The sequence below is a fragment of the Cavia porcellus genome, unplaced genomic scaffold, assembly GCF_034190915.1.
Source record: "Cavia porcellus strain 051 isolate PalLab524CR breed Dunkin Hartley unplaced genomic scaffold, mCavPor4.1 scaffold_31, whole genome shotgun sequence".
NCBI lineage: Eukaryota > Metazoa > Chordata > Mammalia > Rodentia > Caviidae > Cavia > Cavia porcellus.
In genome coordinates this window covers 27,660,710-27,670,177 of record NW_026947514.1, presented here as the reverse complement: position 1 = coordinate 27,670,177, position 9,468 = coordinate 27,660,710, and the positions used below count along the sequence as shown (strand labels likewise).

At 46.3% G+C, this 9,468-nt stretch overlaps 2 protein-coding genes across 3 annotated transcripts in view; one reads left to right on the top strand and one right to left on the bottom strand.

Annotated features, from left to right (window-relative positions):
* Positions 1 to 210: 210 nt before the first annotated feature.
* On the top strand, positions 211 to 5,190 carry Isca2 (iron-sulfur cluster assembly 2). Of its 2 annotated transcripts, none has more exons than XM_003472418.5 (4): positions 211 to 360; positions 529 to 631; positions 732 to 847; positions 1,271 to 5,190. In XM_003472418.5, the coding sequence occupies exons 1-4, from the start codon at positions 290 to 292 to the stop codon at positions 1,443 to 1,445; spliced, it is 465 nt and encodes a 154-aa protein (XP_003472466.1). In that variant the 5' UTR covers positions 211 to 289; the 3' UTR covers positions 1,446 to 5,190. The 2 variants fall into 2 exon arrangements, with proteins under 2 accessions (XP_003472466.1, XP_013010809.1); XM_013155355.3 differs by having other exon boundaries at positions 244 to 360; positions 526 to 631.
* The window catches only part of Ltbp2 (latent transforming growth factor beta binding protein 2), a 98,938-nt gene continuing 94,284 nt past the window's right edge, over positions 4,815 to 9,468 (bottom strand). Inside the window, 3 exon segments of the mRNA XM_013155289.3 lie at positions 4,815 to 7,559; positions 7,933 to 8,082; positions 8,985 to 9,266. Coding sequence (XP_013010743.2) covers positions 7,414 to 7,559; positions 7,933 to 8,082; positions 8,985 to 9,266 — 578 coding nt within the window. The 3' untranslated portion in view covers positions 4,815 to 7,413.

Genomic DNA, 9,468 nt, shown 5'->3' with positions numbered 1-9,468 from the left:
GCCCCTGGCTCCAGAACCTGCTTGCTATCTCCGCCCATCTGCGGATCAGTGGGTGGGACTAAGAAGATGCAACTCGGTTCTGACTCGGCTGTATTTGCGCACACACACTTCCGCAATGGTAGCATTTCTAGCCAATCAAGCTCCAGCCAGTCAAGCTCTAGATTAACCAATAGACATGCAGAAGGGTGGGGTCTCGATGAAGTCCCACCCACAGGCCTTCCCCGCCCCGCTCCAATCCTGGCGGAGGCGGGAATAAGGGAAATACGCGGGGCGGAGTTTGTGGAGGAAGATGGCGGCCACCAGGGCTCCGTCCCTAACGGCCGCGGTGCTGAGAGCTGTCATTCCCTGGAGGAGGGCCAGGTATCAAGACTGGAAGGGCACTTGGGAAGGATGTTACTTATTTCCTGTTCAGGACAAATGGGAAACTAAGACCCACAGGGGAGGGGGAGGGTTTGGCGTGAGGCAGTCCAGGTGAGGGTCTCCAGGTGCCCCCCGTGCTCTCGGGCATCTTTCTTCTTCTTGCGGCAGGGTCCTCGAGGCCTCTGCGGAACTGCAGGCGCGTCGGAAAACGTCGTCCTCCAGCCCCGAGGCTGGCGAAGGACAGATCCGCCTCACAGACAGCTGCGTCCAGGTATGAGGCGAACGCAGGGTAGCAGTGCCCGAAGGAGCACGGAGCCTCCTGCACCCGCGCCTCACCGTTTAGAATTCTTGATCCCCTTTTTGCATTCCAGAGGCTTCTGGAAATCACCGAAGGGTCGGAATTCCTCAGGCTGCAGGTGGAGGGAGGTGGATGCTCCGGATTCCAATATAAATTTTCACTGGACACAGTTATCCACCCGGATGACAGGCAAGGAGGAAGGGTTGGGTCCTCGGTATGTACGGGGATTGGGGAGATGAAGTGTCAGCAGTTCAGTGTGCATTGTCATGACAAGTCTAAAGACTTGTTAAAAAATGGTTAATAGCGTTTATCTCACACTGAGAAGTGAACATTTGTCATACTGATTCAATATAACTAAGTTATAGTTGGAAAATTGGCTACTTAAGTCCATAGGGTAGACTGGAGAGAGTCCAGCTGACTAGATTTCAAGATCAAATTCTTAAACTTATTTTTCAATGTTCAGTCCATTGACTGTTCAAAGAAAATCAGCACCTCTTAGGGTAATAAGGAATGTTTTCTCTGTATTTCAGAAGAAAGAGAAGGTGCACCTCTGGCCTCAGAGGGCTTTTGGTGTTGATGACATTCATTACTGCCTTCCTCCTGTCTTTTCAGGGTATTTGAACAGGGTGGGGCAAGAGTGGTGGTTGACTCTGATAGCCTGGCTTTCGTGAAAGGCGCCCAGGTGGACTTCAGCCGCGAACTGATCCGAAGCTCATTTCAAGTGTTGAACAATCCTCAAGCACAGCAAGGCTGCTCCTGTGGGTCATCTTTCTCTATCAAACTTTGACAAGATGACAGGGGACCCTGAGATTGCTGGCAACTGTACTAGTCTGAGACATCTGAGATTAGTAGAATTCTAGAGGTTTCTAATCATGTCCTCATGGTTTTGTTTTCCTTAATCCAGCAGTATGTATGTTTGCCACTGTTACTTTCAAAATGTGAAGCTTTCACACTTGGCCAAAATAGCCTCTTTCCACCTTCCCTTTATATGATGCTAAGGCCACTCTTCCAAATGTTACCTCAGGTTTAATCACTGGTTGAAACCCAATATAGCCGGGTGTGGTGGTGTACACCTGTGATCCCAGGACTTGGGAAACTGAGGCAGGGGAATTGCTGTGAGTTCAAGGCTAGCCTGATCTACATAACAAGACCATATCTCAAAAACAAAACTCTAATATTATCTATAGAGCCCCAAGCCTCCAAAATTTGGAGTGACTTCATTGGCCTTCAGAACTGCTTGTACATATTTGTATTAACTATGCATAAAAACCTCATTTTAAAGAAAGTCCTCATTTACTTGTGTTTTGAATTAGGGTCACAGATTAGGTAGTTTGAACACCAGTTACTAGGCCAGAACAGATGAGAAAGGCACATGAAATGTCTTTTTCATTTTACACATCCTGAATGTATTACTAACATTTTTGTTTTCTCCTGTAACCCATTTGCCTCTTCTCTTATGATAGGGCAGATACATTTTGTTGTCATACTTGTCAGTCTGCTAGGATTCATAAAACCAAGAGCCTCTCCACCAGAATACTTGGACCATATCCCTTCTGATACCTGAATTACTTGAAAAATAGCCTCTCTATACTCATGTAGACATTTGAAGAGCCTGTGACCATTTACTAACTGAATCTTTTCAGAATGTATGCTTCCTTTATGGTGAAAAAGTCTTTGGTCTCGTCCAGAGCAGGATCTAATTTCTTCACTATTGTAGATAATAGATAGTGGCCTTTTGGGTTACCAGATGAAATGTAGGATGCCAAGTTGTACTTTTTTTTGTTGTTGTTACTGGGAACCAAACTCAGGACCTTGTGTTTGCCAGGCAGACATTGTGCCACTGAGCTACATCCCCAGAGCCCAGTTATATTTGAATTTCAGATAAGCAGTGACTTTTTTTAGTATAAGTATGTTGTGTAATATTTCTAATATGAGTATGTCTCATCACAACAAATAGCACTAACACTGGGAAAACCACAACGGGGTTGATTCTGAAAGAGTTATTTGTTAAGTCCATCTTTTCCTTGAGAGCCTAAAAGTTTGGTATAGCAAAAACTTGCTGAATAGGATAGGAATTAAGGTTTTTAGTAAGAAAACTTGCCATTAAAAAAACCTCAAAAAATGGAAATGTGAGAAAACCTAGAATTTCTGGACATGAGCCCAGAACTCAGGCGGCTGAGTCAGGAGAATTGCCTAGAGTTTGAGGTCAACCTGAACTACATAGCAAGACTGTGTCTCAAAAAAAAAAAAGAAGACCTAGAATTTAGAGGAAACAAGCCTATCATGTGGTTAGAAGAAAGAAATGGATTCTTGGGACCCTGAACAGATTTCTCAGCTGTCTATGACAGGAGGTGGAAAGCAGCATGGCACAGAAATGTCTTCTTATTCCATCACCAGGATAGTTGCAGCCAGTATGTAGGCCTAATAAGATTTGCAGTCCTTTCATCATTCTTAAAAAGAGATTTTGCTAACACTTCAAATTTTAGAACATATTCTTCCAGAATACTTTTGAGGGTTATCAATTTGGTGGTTTTAAAACTCCAAAGTGTAAGCAGCATAGCTTTAGTTGCTAAACAGATTGCACTAAATTGCCGTGGTCAACTGGGCAGAAGCATGGTGCCTTGGAATGTATACCTGCTGTTAGCAGGAGAATTGGAATTCCATGATTAGAAATAGGTGGGTTCGAGCCAGGTGTGGTGCACACCTGTAATGCCAGAGCTCACAAGGCTGAGACATGAGGATTGCTGCAAGTCTGAGGCCAGCCTGAACTGCATAGTGAGATCCTGTCTCAAAAAGAAAAAGGTGGATCAGGAAAAAGTCACCTCACTTCACACTGAGAGGATATCATAAGGAAACAAAGTGGCAAGAGGTCATCTTCGTGGATAGGGCAGGGATAATAACAGCAGCAAGAGGAAACTGGGCCATTTGCTTGACGAATCAACATTGTAAGCAGATTTAGGGTCTTCTGCAGGCCCTTTCTGGCCAGAAACCCTCTTCCCAACGGGCCATAAAGCCAGTAGATGTTTCACAAATTCTGTTCACTGTGCAAATTCATTTAGGGAAACTTTATATTCTTCCCGTATCACTTGGAAGATCTTTAGTTTTCCCATTACTTTCCAGGGCAGATTTGTTGCAGAACTGGCTTTAATGTTTTATGCAAACAGATGCCTGGGCATCACAGTCCCCCTGGCCCCCTCTTTTTTTTTTTTTTTGCCGTGGGGATTGTAGCCAGGGCTGGGGCCTCAGGTATGTTAGGCGGTACACTCCATCTCTTCTTTTCCCCTTCTTTTTCTCCTTTCCTCCTCCTCCTCCTCTGATTAAACCCAGGGAATCTTTGGGAATGTTTCAATAGATTAGGAGAAAAATCTGTTGAGATTAAACTGGGCATGGTGTTTGTAATCCCAGCACTCAGGAGGCTGATGCTGAGAGGGTCACCACAAGTTTGAGGCCAACTCAGGCTACTTAGCAAGCTCAAGGCTAACCTGAAATGTATGGCAACACCCTGTTTTCAAAGCCAAAACCAAACCCAAACAAACTCAAAGCATTAGTGCGCTGACACTTGGCCGGAGCAACCAGGTATAAGGAATAGACCACTTTCCCTTGAACTCTAGCCCCAAGGTAATGCTGTGAGCTGGCCTTCTGCAAGGTCCAGCACTGTTCATTGCAATATTATGGTTTCATATGTTTGTCCAAAAGGCAAGAAACACCTTTATTTTTCTTGATACCTAGAGTTGATAGTTACTTATTTTTGGGTCCCGGGGATTGAACGCACAACTGCACACCTGCTTATGCCACCGAGCTAATTTCCTAGCCCTGGGTCAATACTTACAATTGTTCTCTTAAAATCCACTTGGCCTTTCCCCTTAAAAATGTTACCAGGCAGCTAAATAAAAGTTTGCTTTTGTTGTTTGATTTTTTGAGGCAGGGACTGTGTAATCCAGGCGAGTTTTGAACTCGCTATGTAGCACAGGCTGGCCTCAAACTTACAGCACACCTGCCTCAGCCTTCCAAGTGCTAGGATTTCAGGTATGTGCCACCACACCCAATAAAAGTTTGCTTTATAAAATTTTGAAATATTTGTCACCTGATTTTAACTGTAAAGTGTAATCGGATAAATATGTAGAATACAGGGCATTTAAGCAGTCTGGCCAACAGCTGTATTTAAAAATATTTTATTTTTTGAATAATACAAGTTTAACAAGACACAAAAGAGCTTACAGTGAAAAGTCTCCCAATGTTGTTCCTATCCACCCTGTCACCTCACAACCACAATTGTTTTAAAGAATTTATCCAAAATACAACATGAAATAACATGCACAGGATATTCATTACAGCATTATTAGCAAAAAGAAAAAAAAAATGGACATCTATGTCAATGAATTGATTAATTACAGTTTATCCATTCAATAGAATGGTGTACAGTTATGAAGTAGAATGAGACAATTCTTTATGTGTAAGTATAAAGTGAAAACAATACAGAACAGCATGCATAATATACCATTTGGATTCTTAATAAAAAATGTGCACACACATGCAGTGTGTCTAGAAGGATTGAGTGGGCAGTGTTAGTTGGGGACGGGCGGTGGGAACAGCAGGGTATGTTATGAATGATGGGTGTGAGGTGGAGGGGCAAGGACGCAGTTAACAGATACCCACTTCTCTTTGACAGATAGCAGCATATGTTACACACTACTGAATAACCTCCCCTTTTCTCTTAGTCCATTTTGGATCTTTCCTAGGAAGGCATTAGACCTTTTTTTGTTTGGTTCCACAGCAACCAATCTTCTGCTATTACAAAAATACTACAATAAATAACCTTTTACACATGTCATTTCACATTTGGTGAGGAAGTTAACATCTAAAAATTAAATTGCTTGAAGTTAGTACTGTTACAGTTTTTTTTTTTTTTTTTGTCTTTTTCATTTTTATCGGTACCGGGGATCGAACTCACGACGACCTGCTTGCAAGGCAGGCGCTTATGCCGCTGAGCTAAATCCCCAGCCCCCTACTGTTACAGTTTTGAAAACACTGTCATACTGTCCTCTTGAAAGGTTGTGCCACTTTAAACTCCCATCAGCTTTATGAGAGTCTGTTTCCCTAGATGCTTGCTTGCAACTTTGAGTCTTAACAGTTTTTATCTTCACTAATCTTTAAAAAGTGTATCACTGTGCATTTTAAAAATTACATTTCTGTTATTATTAATGAAAGAATAGTTTCACATGTGTAAAATCATGTTTTTGTCTTCCAAAAACATCTCTACTACTCTAGTGACTTAGAGCAAATTATCTAAACTTTCTATGCCTCAATTTCCTCAGCAGTAAACTGGGAATAAAACTAAGAAGTAGGATCATTGAATGACTAAGTGAAATTTGTGCACAGCACTCAACACAGCGCCTGGCATGTGACAAGCCTTCAATAAATTATGTAATGGCCAACAATCAGAACAGCAGGAAGGACAGGACAGATTAAGAAAGTAGCATCTCCATCTCTGGTCACATGCCACCTTGTTTACATTGCTTTTCATCAGAAATAGAATTCTCCTTTGAATAGTAAAGAACTTTTTCCCATTGGAACCAAATAGTATACTACTGGCAGAGCTGGCCTCACCTGTGATTTTTAGACTTAGCCAACACGGTAAGGAAAATTGGTCTAATGTGAAATAAAAACAGGAAACAGAAGAGTCAGGATGTATATTTCTTTACTGTGATTCTGAACTCCCAGCTAGCCTGGATTGGAAAGCCCAGAGGGACCCCAGACATCCATTTTCTGAAGAGGATGGGCCCAGGCTTTGAGCACAGAGAAGCAAAAGATTGGAAATCTTCCTCCAAACAAGATCACACTAGAAAATAGACCTTTTTATTGTTAGCAGAGCAAACTGGCTTTCACCAAAAAGAGTCCAGTAGAGATTTATTTCCTGTAAGAAGTGTGTATATTTAATAAAGATCTTTAGAGATGAGTATTCTTGTGGCAGCCCTTGCTGTAAGTGCGCAGGGGCTGTTGCTGGGTGAATTTTGAATACCCAGAACTACTGAGTATTTCCTTAGACTTGTAGAAGCCTTGGCCCCCTCTTCAGTATCAGCTCCCCACATTTTCATATTGCTCTCTTGCTGCTTTCTCCAGCTCTTTGCTCCTCTTTATTGGTGTCTCTTAGCAAGCTAATATCAGTCTTGCTTCAGAGATAAAAGGATCTTCTGTCCTTCCCCCAGGGCCACAGAACTGGCTACAGGATGAAGATGTGGCAAAAACTGGGCCCAGACCAGACTGGCTGGGCGGTCATCCCCCAAACTCCCAAATCTTTTCTTGCTCCTCAGATTCTGAAGGACCACCCCAGGGCACATGTAGCTTCTGTCCCAGCTGCAGAGTCATTGAGATAGGTGGATCATAGCTGGAAAGAGGTGCCTACAGTGTGAGGCCACTGGAACTTTCATGTTTGCACAACTTGGGGGGTGGGGGAGGGGGCCGTCTTTGATAGCATCCCATAGCAAGGCCAGGACAGGTGGTGGGCTGGGCCTTGTGGCCCGTGGCTGAAGCACTGAAGCATTTGGTGGTGTTGGAGCCAAGTGAGGGCATGGAGGCAATGACAAGCTCAGCCAGAACCTAAGCTGGGATAGACAGAAGCAGGAAAGTCCAGTGGAGCAGGGATGCAGGACCCCAGCCTGGTGTCATCATGATGTCTTCCCAGCTAGGAGCGCATCAACGCCTCTGCCTGTGGCTGGAGGCCATTTCCAGGTAGCCGCCTACACGGACCCTCACTGCTACTCCTTGGCAGCACAGTGTGGGGGGTCTGGCTTGGCCACAAAACCTGGGGAGCAGTGGCAGCGGTAGGAACCCTCTGTGTTCTCGCAGTGACCATGGGCGCACAGTGCAGCAGGGCCATTCAAGTCATCGCATTCATTCACATCTAAGTGGAAGGGAAAGAGGAGAAAGTTAGGGGGAGCTCTCTGTCCCTCTGGTCCCTAAGCCCTAACCCCTGCCCTGTGGTGGAATCCTGCGTGTGACAGCAGAGGCTGAATCACCTCCCCAAACCAAGCAACTCAAGGACAAAAAGCAAGGGGAGGTGACGCTGCAGCGAGCCCAATACCATGCCCTCTCTCCCTTGCCTTGAGTGTAGCTCATCGTCTGGGAGCAGCCTGGGAAGCGCTGCGTCAGACCTTCCTTTGGCTTGAGGCCGGGCAGCCCACTAGAGGGCGGCAGCGGATTTCTCAGCCGTTCCAAGTCCATTCGCGTCTCTGGACAGGGGCGGGTCTCATTTCCCATCAGGACTCAGCGCTTACCCACGCAGGCCATGTGGGCTGCATCCAGCTGGAAGCCCTCGAAGCAGTCACAGGTGTAGCCCTCCCGCACGCGCACACAGCGTCCATTCTCACAGCCGTTCAGGATGCCGCACTCCTCTGCCTGAAGCCCTTCGAAGGCAGCTGGGGGATCTGGTGAGGGGAGTTTGAGAAAATCAACTGAGGCCTCCTCCCTCCGGACCAAAGAGGGGGTGAACGATGAGAGTGAAGATGAGCAGGGGTGGGTCCCAGATTCACACAGGAAGTTAATAAAGCAGGCCACACTATGCCAGATTTTATATGAGAGGTCCAGGAAGGGTAAGGCTTCACAATGGCCAGCTCCTGCCCAGTTGCAGGTTTATGTATAGTTTTGGGGTTTGGTGCGGGGAAGATACGTTATTTAAATCTTTGCATTTGCTTTGGGATTGCAGAGTTGGCAGCAGAGGAGCCTCACAGAACAAAAGCAAACCTGATCTGCCTTATCCTCTTCTCTTCCTGAGCATCTTGAACTCTAAAAATGACCCCATCTCCTGCGGTCGGGTGGTCTTAATCAGTCTGACACAGTGGCTGCACTGTGGCGGGTATTGTACCTACCACACAAGGGCCAGGCCTGACTTCCTCTGGAGGGTCCAAAGCCTGAGTGCTGGGGTCATGGCATCCACAAACTGGGGAGTCAGCACAGTGGACCATTAAGGTCACTAGAAATCCTTAATTCACATTTCAGGTCACAAGTTTCCTTGGAACCCAATGTTCTATATCCTGTAAGCGGTGTGGAGGAGAAGACAGATGGCAGCATGCCACTTCCTGTCGATCCCAACTCCCACAGGGAGGCTTTCGAGGTCAGGACAGTGTCCTGTATCTCTTTGTGTCCCTATGCTGCTTCATCACAGGGAGTTGGTAGGGCCTGAACCAGGTTAATGTGTTAAGTGACCCATCAGCAGAGACATCTAGCTTTCCCTTCCCTTCCCCAACCCTGCTGGCAGTATGACTGGAAGGTGGGGAGATGAAAGGGAAACAATCTAGAGCCCACCTCTTCCCCATTTTTTGCAACATACCTGGATGGCTAGCCACATATTGGGGCTGGAGCTCGGAGGGCTGCAGGGGTGGCTCGAGGACCAGACTGGGGCTCCCTGGGTTTCTGGCCGTGTTGGAGAAGGGGGGCTCAAGGACGCTGTCCTCTGGACCCAGGTAGTTGTAGAAAGGGGCTCCATCTGGGCCATAAAGACTGTAGTGCAGGTCATCTGGGCCAGGACCGTACTCATAGCCTGGCCGGAAGTGGACCCCGGCCTCCCGCTCTGCCTCAATTCGGGCCACGTTGCACAGCTGAGCATAGACCTCTGTCGGGGAGGAGGGAGAGAGGGTGCTGGGCTCCAGCTCCTGCGGGCTAGAGCCTGGCTAGCTGGTTCTCTCAGCAAACTCCCCCAGGAGAAGGGGCTCTTAGGAGACTGGTATCCACTGGGAGCTCTGGCAGTACTCCCTCCTGCTGTCCCCAAACCATGGGGATGGAAGACAAGGCCACTGCTCTGCCCTATTCCTCTT

What these genes read in the sequence shown, in the direction of transcription:
- Isca2 (XM_013155355.3), top strand. Translation starts at nt 290, where the DNA reads ATGGCGGCCACCAGGGCTCCGTCCCTAACGGCCGCGGTGCTGAGAGCT. An exon ending in TCACAGACAGCTGCGTCCAG is followed by an intron (nt 632 to 731) that starts GTATGAGGCGAA and finishes TTTGCATTCCAG; the next exon opens with AGGCTTCTGGAAATCACCGA. An exon ending in GTTATCCACCCGGATGACAG is followed by an intron (nt 848 to 1,270) that starts GCAAGGAGGAAG and finishes CTGTCTTTTCAG; the next exon opens with GGTATTTGAACAGGGTGGGG.